This window comes from Limulus polyphemus, unplaced genomic scaffold (genome assembly GCF_000517525.1).
Source record: "Limulus polyphemus unplaced genomic scaffold, Limulus_polyphemus-2.1.2 Scaffold1624, whole genome shotgun sequence".
Taxonomy (NCBI): Eukaryota; Metazoa; Arthropoda; class Merostomata; order Xiphosura; family Limulidae; genus Limulus; species Limulus polyphemus.
Genome location: NW_013667234.1, coordinates 77,744 through 100,734, shown reverse-complemented (window position 1 = coordinate 100,734; position 22,991 = coordinate 77,744). Strand labels below are relative to the sequence as shown.

General features: G+C 36.2%; 1 protein-coding gene across 1 annotated transcript in view; it reads left to right on the top strand.

Annotated features, from left to right (window-relative positions):
- The first annotated feature begins 1,343 nt into the window (after positions 1-1,343).
- Positions 1,344-22,991, top strand: part of LOC106464348 (uncharacterized protein ZK1073.1-like) — a 66,799-nt gene continuing 45,151 nt past the window's right edge. The window contains exon 1 of the mRNA XM_022392036.1: positions 1,344-1,597. Within this exon, the coding sequence (XP_022247744.1) occupies positions 1,541-1,597 (57 nt within the window). The 5' untranslated portion in view covers positions 1,344-1,540. The remainder of the gene's footprint in view (positions 1,598-22,991) is intronic.

Below are 22,991 nucleotides of genomic sequence, written 5' to 3'. Positions count from 1 at the left end.
AAAAAAAAAAAAAGGAAAATATAGGTATTAATGTAAAAAATATATTTTATTTGTTAAAAATCTTTCAGAAGGCATGGCCTCCTTTTCCTCCTCTGGCGAACAACCACAGAATTTGATCAAATAATGGTTTAGATTTACTGAAATATTTTTTTCAAAACACACGATATTCATCCAATTAACAAAATCATTACAGTATAATGTAGCCACTGAAAGCAACATTTACGAATAATAAATTGTGTCACTTGAGTAAATAATGTGCTGCGTTGGTTGGGACGAAACTACAATGGCTTGCCTAGCCTAGATTAAATCAGTGAAACATCTTGTTAATGATACTTAAGTATGAAATTAATAACTCGAGTGAATTAAAATGAAAGAATTCATTGAAACCGCAGAACACGTGGCAGCTCTATATTGAAATTTCTATATTGTATTTAACCATAAAGAACTGATTGTGAAATGCATTAAAACTTCACCTTCTTAAGTATTTAAAACACCCTCTCCACGAGCGATATCATTGTAAAATGTAGTTTGATGATTGTTTTTTTTTTTTGTTCAAATAGCTGCAAAATAGTCTATCTATGCTTTGCCCACCCCAGAGAACGAATCCCGAATTTTAATGATATAAGTCCTTAAACTGACTACTTAGCCACCGAAAATGAATGCCGAAATGGAAATGGTAAACTTTAGAAGTGTTGTGTAGAATTTTTAAATAGGAAAAGCAATTTTACATGTTGCACAATTATAAATAGTGTTTGCAAATTAGTTGAAAATTAATTGGCTAAAACATACCATATTTTCCAACTAGAAAGCAAGCAGGCAAAACCTAACAGTACTACTTGTTGAAACTATGGATTTTCGGGATCAATATTCTATTTTTTTTTCCTAAACTTATTTATATTGGCTTTTTCATAAGTTATCCTATTAAATCGCAGCTTTCCTTAAAATTATAGCTGATTACTTCGTTTGATTTATACATTAGTTCGAGACCGCGCCGTGCTTCTGAATACGCTTCGCACTTCCAGCTGTTAATGTATTACAAAAGTGACAGTCAGTCCTTCTATTTAGTTAAGCATAGGCTGTGAGTGCTGTTATCTGGTTGCCCTCTCTCTGGACTGCTGTTTTAAATTATAGGTGGTTATGCCTAAACTCTGAGGCCTCTGATTTCAGCGTTTAACATACGTAGAGCATATAGTGACGTTTAGATTGAAAATTCAAACGCTTTTTGTTGTTGTTGTTGTTGTTACCACGTTTTTCGAAATTATTGTAACCACCAACTTCATTACAAAATATAAATAAAAATATTTTGAGAATGTTAAGAGATGGCGCTAAAATCTCTGTATATGAGCGTTAGTGTGAGTAATTTCAGCGTAGACCCGGTTTGCGGGGAACGTGCCGATTTAGTTGTCTAGATATATTCGACGAAGTTCGATAGCGATAAATTCCAGTAAACTATTACTAGGTTCATAACCACTTTTCGAATTGAGAAGCGAGTTTACTGTTAATAGCAACTCTGTACAATTTTGATCAAAAATATCCCCAAATGTCTGACGCACAGCTTCTTGAAGAACCTCAAATCACCTACGATGTTGAAGAAACAGTAAGCTGTTACAATTTTAATAAGAAATATCGCAAAGTAACATAGATTGCATTATGATATATAAAAGTTTTAGGATAAATATAAGCCTGCTTGTTTATTGTATTATAACTATGTTTAAAAGCGTGACTAAGTTCATACTTAAGTATAATTAACGATAGATTTCATTATATTAGTTTAGACCTGGAAAGCCAGCTTAGTTTCTTCCCAGCCAACGTGGCACGTTATTGATAATCGATAGTTTTGGTCGGCAACTGTTTTATGGCAGTGCTATGTATAGACTTTGTGGGAATCGTTTTAATTTCTTAATTTTTGAACTCTTAAGCACTCTAAGTAACGTAATCTAGCATGTGTCATGTATGTGTATTAAGTCTGAGGTATTAAAAGTATTTTGCGTTCAGGACGTGCACAAAATTTCTCAGAACATGGTAAAATACTTGGAACGTGTACCGATTCAATAGGCAAGCCTTAAGACTTAAGTAAAATACAAAAAAAAGCAACAACAAAAAACAATGTATAATATTATAACTTATAAGTACATGTATCATTACACTTAGATAAATCACGGTCAGTTACGCTGTTTGTAAAGTTCACAGGCTCTCTTCTATTGCCACAAAGTAAAATGGACCAGGAATAACTTACAACAATTACTGTATCGCATAATTTAATTGTGGCGTATTACTTGTATTACGCACTTTGCCATTAACGATCACCCATAATTAACGTTTCGCTATTAAGAGGTAGAGGGTGCTTCAACGTATTATTTTTTTAAATAAACGTTGGTCTCGGTTCTGTTCTTACACAGTTAATAGTACATCTGTACAGAATGTGTATTAGGATCAAAGAGGTATAATTCGTGTTTGTGTCATAGAATGCCTTTATAGTAATATTTTTGTGTAAAAAGTATTTTATTCCTACAGATCGATTTGCACATAATCCGTTTTGCTAGTTGTATCCCGCCTATTTTCGAAGTTTATACAGAAAGGGCCTGTTTGGTTCATCAAGATTGTCCCACCATACCTATACCTGAGAAAAAGAAAACGCTTGACTTTAAAAGTTTAAACTCACTCTTTGTATTTTGTTTTTTGAGGAAATAATGTTTCCCTCATAAACTCTTGTATTTTAATGATAATGCCTGTAATTATAATAGTAATTTTATTTTATTCAATATACGTAAGTGACAATTAAGCAGTTAGGAAAAGTTAAATTTGAAAACATGAATAGGGAAATGGGTGCCTTTAGACAGAACCGTCATGCTGCGTTATTGATCTGAGCGAAACTATATACACGGAACTTAAGGCTTTGCAATTTCTAATTCTGTTACTTTTTTAAACGTATATGAACCTTTATACGTGTAGCATTAAAACTTTATTTTGAACTTTTCAAAAGTGCAGTAAAGATGTACTCAATGTAATTTTGTAAAAAGAAATAGTGTATGTATTCAACATCACGTTTCACTAACAGCCATGGAACTAAATGACACTACTTGTTTCTTCTGATGAGTAAGTAAAACGTGTTGAGCTCGTTCCTACATTCTAATTCGAGTTCGCTTTTTGTGTGTGCGTGTGCACATTGATTTGTTTTTTGGGCCATGAGATTCAACATACTTCTATATGTATATCAAAGTTATGAATAATTATAAGGTTTGTAATGCTGTTGCATTCATATATTTTGCTTACCTAGTATTTTTCTTGAAATGCTTTCCTTTGAGAATTCGTTAAGAGTTCATAGAAAATACGCATTTCTAAGCAGATTTTTCCTGGACATTTTTTGACTGTGTATAACTAGCAATTTGTTCATACATTCTTTGGCTGTGTACAATTAGCGATGCAATTTTTTTTTTAGAATCATAATGTGGAAAAGGGTCAAGGATTTCGTCTGTTTCGAGTTAACTTGATATAATTTTCATTTCTGTATATGTCTGCATGAGTGTGTGTATATGCAGTGTGTTCGAAAATTATCTTTCTTATTTTTAACGTAAGTTAAACAATAACTAATAGACATACAAAAACTTAGTTTGCAGTATCTTGTAGCCTAACTGAAAGAGGTTTTATTTATATATCAGTAGTTTTTCCACATGTGCACCGTTTGTGGCTGTCAGCACGTCTAACCTACATTTCATTCCACGTTCGCTTTAACATGTCTACAGTCACATTGGCAATGGCGTCCGTTACCCTGAATCGTAGTTCCGCCGTGGAAAGAATATATTGTTAATAAAACTTGCGGTAAGCTACAAGATGATGCAAAATGCATTTTGTATGTCTGTTAAGTATTGTTCTATTTACGTTCAAAATAGGAAACATAATTTTGTAATAACCTGTATACTAAATCTGAGAGACTTTGTCAAAATAATAAGCCCCTGTGGCTCAGCGGCATGTTAGAGGACTTATAACGCTCAAAATCGTTTTTCGATACCCGTGATGGGCACATCATAGATAGCCCATTGTTCAGCTATGTGCTTAACAGCAAAAATAATGATAATAGTGTAGGTAATTTTACTAGAATGCTTTGCAGAAACAAGGAATAAATACAAGTGAAATTCCAGAATTCTAGCAGATGAAATAAAAATACTGGCGATGATATGAAATACACAATCTCTCTCCATTTTGCTTTTTTGGCAAAGATCAGAAAACGGGAAGTTAATGTTCAGTTTTTATTAGTAGGAATATAAAATGCAATATCCATTATAGCAAAATTATTTTTTAATGCATAAGAGTATCGAGTGGTCATTAAAAAAGGTATTTCGTTTTTCACCATAATAATTCAACCATACCACGAGGACCTTTCAAAGCTATTACATTCATAATCCCATGTGTTTAATTTTAATTTCTCTACAAAGAGTAACATTTTTATACCAACATGCGGACAACAAGGGGCCATTTGGACCTCAAAAGTTTCCTTTTTATATGAATGTGAATTTGTCATGGCTTGGATTTATTGATATTAATGAAATGTATATAGCGAACATTAAAAATAGTATTAGTTTATTTTAAACTTAAAATAATATTCTACATTAGCCTTTCTCAAACTCCGCGAGTTATGTCCGAAATTTAAAAAATAATGATTTATAGAATAAAAAATATTTTTCGTAAAATTAAGTTAATATTTATTTAAACTTTTAATTTTGGAAAACAGCTTTTCATGTACACAGAATCTTTTTTTTTTTAATCGATAAGTTTGGGTGGTCCACGAAAAAAATTTCCATTAAAAGGAGTCCTCTGGTTATTGAAGTTTGAGAATCGCTGTTCTGGAAAATTGTTTCTAGGAAAAATAAAACGTTTTCATTAAAAAAAAATAATAAGTAAAATGTCTACTCTGTTTTAATCCATTTTCAAGTGGGAAGCAGTAAAAACAAAACAACAACAGCACAATCAGCATGTGCTACAGTTAATGAGTTATAAACATAACGAATAATTTTAAACTAAGGTATATTATCTATATGACTAAAAAAGTAACGTGTGTGCGTGCATGCGTTTGTGGGAAGCTTCTAAAACTTTATCCAACTATGCACAAATGGAATTAGGAATAATAAAATATGGACAACGTCACCATATGCGTAAGGAAGGAGTGGGTGTAGATAGTACTATGCATAGTAATTGGAAAGGTATGTGGGATGGGATCTGTCATCCTTTAGAACCCCATTTCAGACAGAAGTGTTTGTGTTAAGATTTTGTGCATGACTTCCTTCATTTGTGTATAGGTAGAGTACCAGAGATATTTGTTGGGTATCACGTGGTTGTGGAATAGATTTAACCTCGTAGTCATTGGGACGCCTCGCACGGCCATCAGATTTTTTCAGAACTCTTCGTACCTCACCTTTTATGTGAGTAGTCTAGGCAGGGTACTTAACTGTTTTAATTACTCTAAATACACAACACTGCCTTTACAATTTATAAACTTTGCGCATCGAAATACAAAATGCCACAATCAAACAAATGTTTAATACGCGAAGCACGAGCCCCCCCCCCCCCCACGTGATATATTAAAGCCAATGCTTTTTAGTATGTGTTTATTTTTTCATGTTTTGATGTTATTTTCGTGATGACATAAGTTAAAAAACAAACAAGTAAAATAAAAAGTTCATTCGTTCCGTGAACATGATGCGAATGATACTAAATAACAGGTCTCAAGGGAATTCTAACTCTTGGATTATTGCCAATTTGTGCGTTAAACTCATTGCTCTAAAGAACACAGTGGATTTACTTTAGAGCGAAGCATTTAAACTATAACGAAAATATTCACAGAAAGTAAAAATAATAATATTATTTTAATTTGTCTTTACTTCATTTGATATTTAACGAACAAAATTTTTCACGCTTTGTATAGTACCAATTTCTTGTTTTATGACCACATTTTAACCATTTTTTTAAACCTTTATCTAAGAGAAGTTCATCCACTGGTGTTTAATACACTTGCTATTTAGTAAGGTTATGCGAATTTAGGTAAAATATGCCTTGATATCACAGGATTTGAAGGCTCAAAAATATCACTGGAGTGTGATCGTACATCGTCATTCTCGTGCATGATACAGGGAGGGATAGCCATAATTAGAACAGGAACAGTAGAGAACGAGGCTTACTGTGCGTGAGGTTTTTTTTTTGTTCTTGTTTCTTTGTGTGTGTGCGTGCACGCGTTTATGTGTGAAGTTTTTTTAGAGTGCGACATGGATCAACGTAACTCCACTACAGCTACACCTATGATTCCATAGAAGGGGAGATGACTCGGTTTCCTGGATGAACCACTCAGTCATATTGATATGGGCTTTTGTTTAGATACAGATCCACCGACTTATCCTTTTTTTTTCTAAGGATTTTGTTACATTCTGCCTTTGGGAGGGGGTAACTATACAACGTTCACTGAATGATCATAACAAGTGGCGTTGTAAAAAACGATATGGTTTCTATACGATACTTTAAAATGACTATACTACAGGATATCTCGTACTTAACATGCAAGGTACATTCTATTTTGTACTTGTGGCAAAGCTGATAAAGCTATCTGCCACCGAACAAAATTTTGAACTACTGTCCAGAGGGAAGGCAACCAGTCAGCAGCGTCCGATCTACCACCCACCTTCCGCGCAAAGGGATCGAATGTTTGTCACTCGTATAATACACCCACAAATTAAAGTACTAGGAATATCTTTTGGTATCTCATGTATTTAAAACCCGGCTTGCCAGCTCCGAAATCCAAAGTTCTACCACACGACCAACTCGCGCTTTGGTACATTGTGAATGTGTAAGTTACGAATTTAATTTATGATACAAATCTTATTAGATAATAATGTAATCTAGTTGATCAGATTTAAAAACAACATTGAAAAAATTACGAATTTAAATAAAACCCGAAAAGTATAAATTGGTTTTGAAAGTAGATAACTCGCACTAGACTAAATTGGCAGCACTTAGTAAAATACGCAGAACAGAACTTCAATTAATTTAAAGCGACCATGGTAGAGCACATATGTCAAAACTACACATGGTTTAGTAGCGTCAAAATTACTTCATAATAAAGTGTGTACGAAGTGGTCAAGTGCAAGAGAGAGAAAAATAAGTTAAATATAAGAGTACAATGATATACCTGAATGTTCTTTTTGACGTGTTGAAATATTATCTGTTGTAGTTTTTTCAGTTATTTGCTTGTAAAGTGTACGAGTGCTAATTGTAACCGTCCTTAATTTTGAACTGATAGACTAGAATTAGTCAACAGCACCCCCCCCTCTCCTCCAACTCTTAGTCTGCTTTAGTCGCAAACTGGAATTTGACCATCACTCTTATAACGCAGTGAAACGCACCCGCGGCTGTAAAGTGCAGAACGTGATTTTGCGACAGTGGGACGTGAACATGGATATTAGGCATTACGGTCCGGCATGTGAGCTATTAGACAATGTCCAATCCTTCTTGCCATACATCCTGACATGTTTTTGTTAAGAGATTGTTCAGAAAGCAGCTGACGTAATAAATGTGTCACAACCTTGAAGCTATTTAAATATAATGACTTCAAAGTTTAGGGCTAAATGGTAAAGTAACAAAACTGTTTTCACCTATTATATATATCATTTTTATCCTTAAATTTATTTAGACTTTTTTACCCAATGAAATTATTGAAATGTGATGAACGAATAAAATTCAAAACTCATAAATAACGTTATAGTATTCGACAAAGTAGCTACTTCTAAGGAGTTGGGTGGCAAAATTAACAAAACACAGCGAAAAACAAAGTAATACTCGCTGCTATACAATGTCCAATTATTCAGCCACCTTCGACCATAGACGTCATGATACTGCAGTACTGTGTGAAGTATATAGCGAACTCGTGACCCTATGACCCACATTTACAGGGCCGTTATAATGCAAATTTAAAGCTTAAACTAATTTACGAACGGTAATTAGCAGGCCTACTTATTTACATGCTCTAATATAAATCAATGCCAAATTTGGGGTACGCTTTTGGGAAATTCTTGTAAAAGTGGTTTAGCGAAATACCCAAGTTCCCTAAGGGGTTGGGTGAAAAGTTTATCTTTGTTTAAACTTCGGGACCGAGACGATTCATTTGGCAGTAGTTAGAAGTGGGTGCGACTAACGGGTTAGGAATAGTTACGTGACAAACACACACGTAGACACTGACTCTCATTACACACACACACACACACACACACACACACACACACACACATATATATAACTACCTTGACACACACATATATAGTTTAGTTGTATAACCGGTCTGATGACGAATGAATAGTTGATAACTAATGAATGAGTAACAACATAGAAAAAAGTTGAACTAAGAAATAGTTTGAAGGCTTGAAAGATCATGGTTATGGCGAACTTCTGACGTCATATAGGCTAGATCGGACAAACTAGTTTTAGTACAAAACTCAAGATTTGTGTTTGTATAGTATTTGTGCTGTAGGTTGTAGATAAAAACCGTATATCAAAATATGCTAAAACGGTTATAACAAGGCCGGTTAAAATAAATTTATAGTTAATTGTTCCTGCCCGCCTCTGTTTGGAATAGCTGACCAAAAATACTTTCATTACCCCCTCTCTCGAGTCACGACAGGAGGGGGTGTCCCAATATCCCAATTTTTTCACCCTTCTCACACTGGTAGAAGAGAATTGAATAATCGAAAAAATTATATATATATATTTGTGTGTGTGGGTATGAATGAATGCCTCCACCCCATTATTTAAGGATGATTCATTTCCAGTTTATTTTAATTGTGCTAAGCAGTTGAGTTCTGATAACGTAATTCATATTGGATTAAGAATTAACATAATGGATAACTAGACTTGGAAACGTTATCTGTCACGTTCAAATACTTCCAAATATGACTCTTCTAATAAAATTAATTACATTTAATGTTTAGTAACTAGTATATATTGAATATAATAGGTAAAGACGAAACATTTCGTTCAAATATTATTATTTTTGAGTTTAATATGATAAATCCCCCAATTTTTATAGCTTAAAATTGGATCAGCCGCTAATTCTGCATCACATACCCATACACTGTTCATTAAATAAGTATTGAAATTGTTCATTGCATTTTGCAATATGTGTATAGGTCTGATAAGTATAGAACGTATGTTACAGAAATTATACGAAAAAAACAACAACGGATAACAACCTGTAAAAACGTGAACTTCGAAACCTATAATTTAGAAGGACAAGCGTGAGCAGTTAGTTGGAAGTGTATTCATATGTATTTGTGTTTAAACCCGACGAAAGCAGCCTAGACACACAGTGACGTCATCGGACTTGGCTCATATTCTTTCCTTCTTTCTCTTTTTTTTTCTTTTCTTTTTCAAAGTAATGACTGTCTATTTTTGTTGGGTTACAGTCATAGTTAGATTCGTACAAGTGTACGCATGTCTTGTATTTCGAATGAATTGAACGTTCCCACATATATTTCCCAGAATTTGATGTTTAGAATGAACATTACTATGACAGACACGCAGAAGCTTGTATAGTAGATGTCCTACCAAAAGTCCAAAATTTAATTTCAACCATTATTGTTAAACACGAAACAGCACAACAAGTTGATTCTAATTCTGTAGACTGTAATCTTGTAAGGCCATAACTTATGAATCCCTGAAAATGCTTACATTAATTTACTTCTAAGGAAAGTGCATATTCTTAATATGTCGTTCTCCCAAGTTCAAAAATCTACCCCTCGAGATAGTTTCCTGTACGTGGTGAGGGGTGCCTCCCAGGAAAGTTTCTGTATTTTCAGTTTATCTCCTCTGGGATTTGAACATTCTCCCACGTATTTGCTGTGTGTGGCGACCAGTGAAGAGGAGGAGACGATCCTGGTGGTTGAGGGGTGTCATTGATGGGTCAGTTTATGTCAATGGCACTTTAACACATCACTTTTACCTTGAATTCCTGTAGATGGGTGGCCTTTAAGTGGCTCCCCTGGGTCAAACGGCTGGTCCTGTTGGGTGAACTAAGTGCCAGTGTTGACATTCTCAACAGGTGTTGTGGACATAATTTTTGGTGTTGTAGTGCACCCCCCACGTAGGGCTCCTTGGTGGATGGGGTCAGTGAGTACTGAATTATCTCTATTTTTATGGATCCTGCCTAGTGACAAAAAAATAAATAAAATACATTGATAGGAAAGCGAACACACTTTGAAGACTCGGGACAACAGTCACCACCCCTTCTTTTCCTGTACTTTGTTTTTCATTCTGCTTTCTTTATCTGACAAAACTTTAGGACAAATATCTCCCCTTTTTTTTATTCAGAAGGGATTAGCGTGGCTTGCTGCTTGCTGGCTCTCCAAAATAATTTAATAAGCTACGTTCTGGGGACATATTGGTGGAAACATCTACATCAAAATACAGCAAACTCCTCCTAAGGTCAAAGGCCTATTGAGGTTACTCCCCATGCTACTTTGAATTTCTCACGAGAGGTTATTGTTGAGAAGGATTTACGAAACATCCCAGAGTTGGAGAATTTTGCTATTTGACGTACTTCCACTTGTAAAGATGGAATTATGCTGCCTACAAATGTTTACATCACCATTTCTGCCTGCCACTGTCAAGGCACGTTATCTGAACTGTAAGATGTAGTTTTATATTCCTGACCCTCTCCGATGTTTACAATGCCAGCAGTTTGGACATTCTAAGGTATCTTGTCATGATTATTTGATATGTGCTCTTGTGGTGGCAACGATTATGATGCCTACAAATGTCTTCTGGACCCTCACTATGTCAATTGTGGTGGTTCCAACCCCTTATCCTTGGCACTTTAACACACCACTTTGGCCTTGAATTCCTGTACATGGGTGGTCTTGAGGCAGCTCCCTCAGGGTCGGTCTGCTGGTCCTGTTGTACTAGAGTCAACTGAGTACTAGTGTTGGGCATTCTCAACAGGTGTTGTGGACATTATGTCTGATGCTGGTGTTTGGGTATAGTGCTCACGAAGCCCTGGTATTGCTACAATGTCATTGTTTGCCATTGTAGTGCGTCCCCTATAAATGTATAAAAACCCTATAACCCGAGGGTCCACCACCTTTTGAAAGTGCTCGGGTTAAAGGGTTTTTATTCATTTCTATCAAGACTTCTTGAACCTACGTGTTTTTCTAACATCATGAATGGTAGTGCATCCCCTCATAATACTCCATGGTGGGTGGGGTCAGTGGGCACTGAACCTTTTTCATTTTATTATGGATTCCCCAATCATTGAAAACTAAAAAAACAGTTAATCGTAAAGCAACCACGTTTGGAAGAATGATCTCCAATCCCCACTTTCTACTATTTCTGTACCTCGTTTTCTCATAATTTGTTCTTTGACTGAGAAATCATTAGGACAAATGTCTCCCTTTTTCATTCAGAAGGTTTTAGAGGGCTTTTCAAAGTCAGTCAAAAAGCTCATTCTGGAGACATCTTGGTGGAAACTTCTATACCTAAACACAGCAAACTCCTCCTGAATTCGAAGGTCATTGGGGATATACCTATTGAGGTTACTCTCCATGCCTATTTAAATTCTTCCCGAGGAATCATAGTTGAGAGGGATTTACGGAACATCCCTGAGTGGGAGATTCTCGCTGGTTTCTCCAGCCAAGGCGTTTCTGTGGTGAGACGTATCTCCACTCATAAAGGAATTATGCTGCCTACTAATGTTCTGATTTTGACATTTATATCTCCACATTAAGGCAGGTTATCATAACTGTAAGGTGTGGTCATATATTCCTAACCCTATTAGATGTTTCCAGTTTCAGAGTTTTGGTCATACGAAGGCATCTTGTTGTGGTTCTGTGAAGTGTGCTCATTTTGATGGTAAAGACCATGATGCCTACGAGTGTCAACTGGACCCTCACTGCATTAATTATGATGATTCCCATCCATTTTATTTTTGTTCCTGTCCTAAATGGGTGGAGGAGAAAGAGGTACAATGCTTAAAACTATCAATAATGTTTCTTATCCATAGGTTTGGAAGGTGTTGTCTCCTGTTCCATCTCAGACATATTCTGCTGCTCTCTGTTCCACTGCAACAGTGGGATTGCAGACAGATCTTTCTGTGCTTCCGTCAGAGTCTTTCTTACACCATGTGAAAAGTATTTTGCCCTCCATGGTTGCACGAGTTGACAAGTCCATGTTTACTCCTGTCTCTGTCCCCATCATTTCATCCAGTGACTGCTCGGGTCCATTTTCTTCAGCTCCAAGATGCAGAATGATTATTCGTTGACACCCTCAGTCACTGGAATCTGCTTCTACTGACAGAGATTTTCCCAATCGACCCAGGGCAGGTTCCATGGAGGTCGACAGACCTCTTTCTACTAAATAAAACGGCGTGGTCAAAAGCAGAAGAGTTATCCACCCAGTTCTTCTCCACCTTAATAAAAATGGCCACTTTGATACATTGCAACTGTCGAGGTTTCATTCTAATTTGGATGACATTAAGGCCTTGATTAATTCCTATCATCCCATGTGTGTCTCTCCTTACAGGAAACATTAATGAAACCTGCTGATACTGTCACGTTTTGGAAGTTTTTATACTGGAATAACAGCTTGTAGTATGGATGATTTCATGGAGGGGTGGCACTGCTGGTTGACCAGCGTGTACCCACCTTGTCTGTGCACACTCGATACACCCTTGTTGGCCGTAGTCATCTGTATATCCTTGGGTTGTACATCACTGTTTGATCTCTCTACCTGTCTCCCAGAGAGACTTAAGATCAGTCAGACCTTGATGCTTTTATAGAATAGTTGCTGTCTTCTTTCTTCATCTGACTTTACCTGACATAATCCCCTTTGGGGTGGTGCTGATATTGATGGGAGGGGTCGTTTTGTGGAGCAAATGCTCTCGAATCATAACCTGTTTCTCTTCAATACTGGTTCTTTTACCTATTTTCATGCACCTAGTCAGTCTTTTCACTGCTGTTGATCTATCTTTCTGTTCCCCTTCCCTTTCTTCTCACTTTTTCTTGGAGGGTTGACAATTATCCATGGAGCAGTGATCATTTCCCCATCATTTTGAGGTGGATTAGCCTTGGTCGATGCCACCCGACCCGAGTACCATGTTGGAAGTCGGACCAGACTAACTGACTCTCTTTCACCTCTCTCTCGGAACATGCTCCTGCTGTCGTTAGTCTTTTATATATTAACGACTGCATGGAGGCAGTACCTGATTGTATCATTCAAGCAGCTGTTCGTTCTATATCCAAAATTATGACACGTTTCCCATGGTATCCTCGTCCATGGTGGTCTCCAGAAGGCTCAGAAACGGGCCTTGGATACCTTTTGCAGGTATTCCACTCTTTCCAATCACATTGCTTTCCAGCGGGCCTGTGCTCATGCTCGGCAGGTCCAATGTCAAAGCCAAAAGGAATCTTGGATTAAGTTCACAACCAGCAGTCTCTTCTACCACCAGTTCCAAAGTCATATGAGACAAGATTAGAAAGGTCCATAGGAGGTATGCATCCCATCCCCCTTTCTAGCTTGCTCTCCAATGGCCAGGAAGTTGCTGACGTACAGATAATCGCTGATACTCACAGGGAGTGCTCTTCTTATCACTCCAGCATTTCTGTTTCTTCCCCACCTTCTTGGCCATCAAGTAATTACCTCTTTCTTTTCGGACTGATCATTTATAGGATTTTATTGCCCCTTTACACTGGTGGAATTTAAGTTTGCTCTTCGTTGTTCTGGCAGTACATTGGTCATGCTCGATGACATTCACTTTGAGATGCTGCATCATCTGTCTCTGCTGCCTTTCTTGCTCTTCTCTGGTTGTTTTTAACTGGATCTTTCAGAAGAATGTTTTTCCTGATGCTTTGCACCAGGCTATTACTCTAACTTTTTCTAAGCCTGGGAAGGAACCAAAGATTCCTTCTAATTATCTTCCAATTGCTTTGACTAGCTGTCTGTGTAAATTTTCGCTCATCTTGTTTGGTTCCTTGAATCAAAAACCTCCTCTTCCCACCCAGTATGGGTTCTGTTGACAGCACTCCACCATCAACTACCTGATTCGACTTGAAACCTCGATCAGGGAAGCCTTCCTCCAGAGATAAGATCTTGTGTCAATTTTCTTTGATTCTGAGAAGGCTCACAACACTACATGGAGGTATGGAATTTTGCAGGATCTCCTCTCCTATGGATTGTGTGGCCATTTACCCATTTTTATTCATAATTTTTTACTCAACAGGCGATTCCAAGTCTGTGTGGTTCGACCCTTTCCCATTCTTTCACACAGGAAGTTAGAGTCCCTCAGGACTGCCTTTAATGTCACCCTTTTCAGTATCAAGATAAAATCTATCACTAAACAACTTCCTCCTACTGTTGCAAATGGGCTCTATGTCGATGATTTCTACATCTCGTGTTAGTCGTCAAACATGACGTTTATTGAGTGGCAGCTTCAGACTTTCCACAATTGCTTGTTGAAGTGGGCCACAGGAAACTGTTTTACCTTTCTTTTTCCAAAACCATTTGCATGCACTTTTGCCACCAATGGGGTTTACATCCCAATCCCAAGCTCCATCTTGGTGATGTTGTCCTTCCTGTAGTTCCTGAAGCACAGTTCTTGGGTTTAACTTTGACTGTAAGCTTACTTTCATTTCTCACACCAGGCAGCTAGGTGTCAAGTGTACAAGGGCACTGAACATCCTCTGTGTCCTCTCTTCCATCTTATGGGGAGAAGAACAATGTTCTGTGCTCAAGATCTGTCATGCCCTTATTCTATCCAAACTTAACTATGGATCTCTGATTCTTTCAGGGCCTCTGCCTTGAAGATATTTGACCCTATTCACCATAGGGGGCTTCAATTGTGCACGGGGGCTTTCCACACTTCTACAATCTAGAGTTTGTACACTGAGTCCCACGAATCTCCTCTTAACCTCCACCATTTGCAACTTTCTTTAAAATATGCTATTAAACTTCGATCCTTACCACAGCATCCCACCTGGAGTTGTCTTCCTTCCTCAGTGGGCTACACTTTTTCGGAATAGACGGTCTGCCATTCCTCGTTTTGGCCTTCGCATCCAAGTGCAGCTAGCTGAATTGGGTCTGTCATTGGATCATATTGCTCACTCCAATATTCAGCTCATTCCATCATAACTTCTTACCATCCCCACCTGTGAACTTTCTTTGAGTCATCTTAGGAAGGTGGATACTCCCGATTGGAAGTACAATCTTCTCTCTACCAAACATCTTTCGAACCATTCTTCTTTTCCCATTTTTTTCGGATAGTTCAAAATAAGGTGACTCTGTGGGTTCTGCCATGGTTTGTTGAGGCTTGGTGGTTCCTCGCAGGATCCCTTCTACAATTTCTGTGTTTACTGCCGAGTTGTATGTCATTTCTCTTACCCTGGATCACATAGAAACTATGCAACACACTGATTGTATTATTTACACAGACTCTCTTAGGTCTCTGCTGCCCTTTTTTTTTTTTTTTTTTTTTTTTTTTTTTGCTTAACGTTAGTTCTCACCCTGTTCTCGTCGATATTCAACAACGACTGGACATTTTCTCTATCTTCCATTTCTATCCAGTTTTTCTGGATACCTGGTCATGTCGGTATTCGCGGGAACGAGCTTGCTGACACCACAGCTAAGTCCGCCTGTTCTGGTGCTGTCACAGCCGTGCCGTCCCTTAAATGGACTACGGTCCTCTGTTCGTGGCCCGGCTTCACGACAGTTGGCAGTCGACTTGGAGTGAGCAACGTCATAACAAGCTTTTCCAGATCAAACCATCCGCTGTTCTTTAACTGTTTTGTTTCCATAAGGATCGGAAGAAGGAAATTGTCTTGGCTAAGCTACGCATTGGTCAGTTTTTAATTCATTGTTTTCTTTTGCCTGAGACTGATCCACCAATGTATGGCCTTTGTGACACTCAAGTCACAACAGCCACATTTAACTGTCGTGCAGTCGTTACTACTGTGAGCGGCGGCACCATTTTAGACACGCACTGTCTAAGAGTTTACCCCTGAAATTGGACAGTGTCATTGGCGATGGTGACATTGTCCAACTTGATCGTGTTTTTAGCTGTTTACGGGCCATTGGCATTTTTAAATCTGAGTTTTTACCATCTTTTAGCTTTTAACTTGATTTATTTTTTACGTTTTATTGGAGTTTTATCCTTTGTTTTTATCTTTACACCGATGGTTTAGCGTAGATAGCCATGTTGCTTTGCGCCAATAAACCCAATCACCAAATAACCAAAAATCTAAAATTTTAAAACATCCCAAACTGTATATTAGGCAGATTTTATATAGTTGAATTCTGGTCCTCTGCGTAATAAAGGAAGTTGAATCAAGAAGCAGGATACGTTTTCTATCAATTTTGTAGTGTGTAAGAATTTGTAACTCAGAAATAACTTCTCGGATCGTATACGAATACACATTGTGGCAGTAATGTAATCCTGTTCTGTCTGCTGATCTAGCAAGTCTTACTAAATTTGCATAAGTCGACCTAACACTTTGGAATGTAAAAACGTGACAAGGAAAATGCTGCTGGTCAATTTGAAGCTTTCAAGGATGGTACCTTTGATTTCTTATGTCGTAGCTATAATAGGTAACTTTTTTAAAAAAAAGAGTCCTGAATTGAGATTTCAACATGATTTGTAAATCTGAATTGTCTTCACTCATGTGTGTATTTGAGTTAAAATATGCATATTTCTCCAACGCTTCGAAAATCGCACATGACTTTTCTTAACCAGATTTTTTTATATATATTTCAGTAATTTTTTAAATATAATTTGTTGCTCGTGTGAGAAGAGTGATTTATTTGACAAAAATTAGATAGTTAAGACTGTTGGTGACTCTGATTAAACAAAATAAAAAGCAAAATGCCTATTGAAATAGAACGGACCCAAATTATTCTCAAACATTACAAACACCAAACTAATTAAATATGAATATATTAACTATCGTAAAGCTCACTTATATATTCAAATTGCTATGGCGACCTAACGGAGCAGCTTTGAAGTCTTAACTTTAATGAACTGTAAAAATTTGCGTTAAAACTGAAAAAGAGTTTTGGAGTCCTTAGTTTTTCGTTAGTCTGTTTTTTTGGACTCCCAGGCATTCAGGTGACTGAGTTTTGCGTGTTTGACGTTCAAATATATTGCGAATTTGAAGATCCCGGGCTTTCAGATAAGGCTAAGAATTTTTAATCTTCCAACGTTTAGAATAGACTAAGGTTTTGGAGTCCCCTTTGTTGATGTGTGTTAAGAATTTGAAGTCCCTCATTGAAATGGACTAACAATATGCAGTCATCGTAGAGAGAGAACATCCACTGCTGTGTATAGGTTTTTTTTCAGTGTCGTTCGTTTCGAAAAACAAACAAAAATGGAGCATGATTTGTGTATGTATTTATGTAATATTTCGTTGTTTTTTGTTTGTTTTTTCCAAATTAATACTATGTTCAGTTTTTACAGTGAAAGTATGTACTGGTTTAGTTTGTAGATATTATGAACCCTACTCTTCTACAGTGCGTATTTCATTGATATACAGAATTTTTTGCTATGTTGTGATTCTGAAACAGGCTAAATCCGGTCGAGGTTATGTGCCAAATTCAACATGAATTTTTTCTGTCCGGTCAAGGATCTGTGTTTCTGCTTTATGCCTTAGTTAGTTGTATGCTACAGATCGTTCTAGATGTTTAACTTGAAATTCCCCTATGTGTATTTGAAGCTTAATAACACAGGCCTGCGATGGTTTTATTGCCTTGAAATTTTTACATGTTCTACGGTAATTCCTGTACGCTGATTCTGAAAATTATATCAATTTTTCTCCATCACGTACAGATTTTTCACAAAACGTCGTATGTACTTTTACATAAGTGAATCATTTTCATTGAAATCGGGTCACATTTTGTTATGCTTAAAATATTGAGAACCACTGACTATAGATTTCTCTAGACCAATCGCGACGTGATTCTTATCGTTCGTTCTAGAACCCAAACATAATAATAAAAATGTTCTTTGTGGTAAACGAAAGAATTATTTGATTTAAGTAAGTTTTTCTCTTCCCGATTTGTCAAAAATCCTTATGCGATAGAAAAAAAAAAAGAATATTATTATCGAAATCTGCGTAGCTGAATTATGGAAAATCTGTTAATCAAACCAAAACAACTTTTATGAACTTTAAATTCGCAGGACTGTCTAATATTTGCTTATGCTGGTTGTTCCCACTTTATTTTTAGTTTATCCCTGCAGTTTGGTTTTACCCCCTGTAATTCAGTGCAACTCAACTTCTTCATTTACCCCTACATCTTTGCTTCTCGTTCGAAATAGTCCTACCGCTACGACAGTCAGCTACCAACGTGCAACTTATTAAGAGAAAATAAATTGTCTTATTTCACTCATACTACGTCACCGTGTATTGTTTTTCAGTAAACCTGCAACAGATAACTTCGTACATTCTTTTCTGAAGTAATCCTCGAAAATCTAGATTTTCAGATCGGGTAACTGTGCACTACATCAATCTTTGAATTACCACGTTCGTATGCTGTACCTTCAGTACACTGCCTATATAAATTTTGCTGCACTTGCAGTTGTAGTCGTGATACTTATAATAAACACCCAGACTAAGGATAATTTATAGCTATTGTATTTACACGATGATGAAACAGTTTTATTATGTTTAAACTACAAACTGACTTCTAATGTAGTATTACATCACTGTTGAATTTTATTACATTTCGTCATACTCCCGAATACCACACAGTTGTTATTACGGAACTTTCTGTGTTGTATACTGTATTATGACTCCCCGCATTGAAAGATTTATCCCTTAACTAGTTTAGTAAACACGTAGAATATCGTATATCAAGTGATTAAAGGTGTTAACTTTGATATCTGATCACATTATACGAACTTCTACTTGCATTCCTTTAGTCTGCAACAGCTTCGTCTTTTAAAAACTAACCTCCTTGCTGTGAAAGTGAGGTAAATAATTAAGTGAAGTGGTTGTGTTAAGAGATAGTATAAAATGAAGTTTGAGTTGCGTATTCAATCTGCTGTTGAATTCATTTGGTACTAAAAAATGAATATACTTGTGACAGAAACACCCATCCAAAATAAAAACAAAACCAAGACGTTAGGGACGCTGTCTGTCCTGTAGGCATGGAAATGAAAATCACGTTCTCGTGACGTTGATGTAAAGAAATAAATTTTAAGTGAACATCGTAATTAAACTGTTCTTATTTATTTACTTTTGTCGTTTTACTGAAAGAAATGGATGAGCTTGATTGTAAATGTTAGTTTGTTTACAGTGATGAATTGTTATATATCGAACTTTTAAATATTTCATCTCTCATTACTTGCTTAACAACTTTTACAGGATACGATGCTGCCCGTAAGATATGTTGGTAAAAAAACACACAAAAAAAACTAATAGTATTTTTATATATCCTATATTAATTCAGCTTGTAACTTTGTATATATGTATGTCTAGCTAACTCCCACAGTTCTGGAGCTAGCAGGACCTGACTTGGCAAGCGAACTTGGGGGGTGGTCTAGGGAATGTCCTTATGTACAAGTAAAGAAAAACTTTTCAAAAAAGGTAATAAATATACGGATGGCAAATATCAATCCTCCAAAAACAAGGCAAACAAAATAGTAGGGATGGCATTTGCATCACCTCTACATAATAGCACAGGCACACAGTGTAGTAGAATGTTAACAGACAAAAAATTGGATAAATTAATCTCAATTGTGATTGAATATTTATAGATACTTATATTGCTATATGTTACTTCTTGATTGTGCTATTATGTAAGAATGGTGCAAATGCCATCCCTACTATGTTCTTTGCATTATTTTTGAAGGATTAATATTAGCCATCACTACATTTACTTCCTTTCTTGAAAAGTTTTTTTCTTTATTTGTTTGCTTGCTTTTTTATGTAGTGTTTCAATAGACATAGGAAAATTGTATTTATAACCCAGTTCTAAATACAATGAGGTTACAATTGTAATATTTATTGTTTATCTATTATTGGCTTGTGATTCCTGTTTCACCCTGTACTTTAGCTTTTTAAGGAACACCACATTTCTATAAGAAAGCTACCTTCAAGGGGCAATGACAACATCGTTTCAACTAGAATTATGATTTTTTTTTAATTACTACTAGTTAAAAATACTTATAAAAGCGGATACTACGTTTGAAACTATATCACCTCAGTGAAATTGGTTGACACCATTGTTTTGGTTTTTGAATTATCATCTAATAAAAAGAAGCAGAAGAAAGAACAACAAGAAATTCAATCTTTTTGCTATGATATATTCAGACATTCCCAGAACTTGTGACTCAGTCATTACACATTGTTATAAAATGAAACACTGTGTAGTATTGTAAAGTTTTGATGACCTATTGAGAAGATATTTAAAATACCATTTCGATGAACAATCCGAGCCATCCCAACATAAGCAGTGCTACAGTCTGTCTGATATGACATAGTCCTCCCATACCAAGGTGGGGCTAAAACAAACACCTCCAGAAGGTTGCCCAGGGATGTTGCGCTCTAAGAGTAGGTTTTCATGGTCGCTGAACCCGAATCTTGCATCATGGCTCCACTCAAGATCTCGGGGCGCCATGTTTGAAACTGTGTTCATACCCTCACTTGTAAGATAGCGAGACCAATCTTGGCACACTTGCAGGTGGATGTCCTAACGATTTTTTAAAGGGTATGGACCCCCTTAGTGTAGCTATAGAAGCAACTGGAGATAAGTACGAGCTTGACTGGTACATTTGGGCCTCTGTGAATCATGATAGGGCCTTTGAACCACGCCCGGGTATTTTATGCCAGTAGTGTAAAAAATCTGACATTATCTTTAGTGATAAAAACATCAGTGTTTCCAGAGTTAGTAGTGTTACGTCTCTGTTCATTTGTTAATTTTCTGTAAAAATTCTTTCCGAAGAAACTTTAGCGATACAAGTCCTTTCTTAAATAAAACTAGTTTATTCTCTATTAATTCAACTTTGTAATACATTTAATTTCCACAGTCACTTTAAACACACGCTATAATTCACAATGATTCACGCACTTACTTACGGTCACTACCGTGCTTGACTCAATTGTCCGGATTTATCTCTGCTTGTCTGCAATTCAATTCCGATTGATTAGTCTCGCGTTAACCGGCGCACTTGTATACAGGAATAGAGGGCGCCAAGCACATACTGGATTATTCGTGATGTTTCCCGATCCTTCGAGAATATCATGACGTGTTACCAGAGTCACATGACTACCGCTGTCCTAACAATAGTAAAAAAACAGAACAGTATAAGGTATTAACAACTACATTGGTTTTAATATAATGTTTAAGAAAATCGAAATTATTTTCTGGTGATAATGTTTAAATATTACGCTTGATTTGTGAATATAATGTTTAAAAACCTGAAATTATTTCTAGAGTTATAATGGCAAAGAATAATGTGACAAGTGCCTGGATTTGCTCTACATAGTCAATGTTTGTGTAACGCCTGGTTGGAGTTGGTGATCATTAAGCGATTGGTTATATTAATTTAATGTGTCGTTTTAAAACTGTATTTGTTAATCTTCGCTGGTACTCGTGTTAATGAACTCCTTCCTTCCTTTAATTATTAGGAATGTCAAAATGTAAAAATATCACCAATTTCATTTTTGTTACCTTGCCTTTCATTGTGGTTTTTGATTTATAAATTGCCTAACATTCACGTCAGTCATTCCATAAAACTGATATACTGGATTGTGTCTTTAAAAGTTTTGTCTGGTTTTGCTGACGTTTGCTATACTTTTTGAGATATTTGGTGTGATATTTATGAAAAACGCAATGTGTGTTAGAATAATTTCTTTAATTTTTAAACTTTCTGGATAAACTAGATTATTTGAATGTTTTTTCAGTTATTACTGAAAATTCTTCTAGTTGAGCCTTTTTGCTGCTGTGTGTGTGGCTTTTCACTAAAAGGGTGGGGGGGGGGAGCAGATTCGAACTGCTAGAACATTAGAAAACGTCAAGTGACGACACTGGATTACTGTCGACGTCGGGGTTGATTTCATTAATTTCCACTCTGTGTGTGGGTTGGTTGCTTAGAAAATACGCACACTTGTTCCTCGGGGGAATGTCGAAATCTCACCCATTTGAGTTTGTACCACATGTTTTTAAAATTACACAGTTCCATGTGAGTTCCGCTATGTGCATGAGCCGGTTGCTTTGAAAAGAACACAATTGTGCCTCGTGGGAATATCTAAATCCTACCCAGTAGAGTGTATACCACGTTTTTAAAGTTACAGTTTCATAAGATTTTGTTTAACTTCTGTAAATTGATCGTTAAATAATGGACAGAAGTGTCTAAAATTGTATGAAACTGTCTAAATACATTCTAATTCTTCAACAACTTTGTGTGATCGTTCCTTTTAATGTATATACATGTAGTTTTCTTAAGAACAACTTACCGTCACTGATTATTGTACACCTCTTGTTATATGAAGTTAATTTTTCAACAGATATGTTTGACTTCAGAACAGTTTGTTATTCGATGCACATCCCACCTAATTTTGTCGATTTGCTGGACAATAGTTCCCATGGTGAATTACATTTATAAGGTTTTAGTTATAATTCTGTAGATTAATAAGTTGAGTTTTTTAGACAAGTACTAATATTTAATGAGACAAAGTTACCAGATAATAATCGTCAGCAATAAGCATGTAACCTAAATAAAATTGGAGTATTCAAGTAAATATGTTTTTCGTGTGGATAAACCATGTTTTTTTTTTAAATCCACTAAAAAGCAATATTCTGATGGGATATTTATAAAACCAAGGTTTTCAGTTTTTGTGATGGAAGAACTCTGGCGATATTTTTATACATTTGTAAATTATATACCTCTGAAATACAAAATAACTGGAAACATATTCTTGCGTCATCGAGATCACGTGACAATTCTCACGCCCTCTTGTTTCTAGAACTATCCCGTA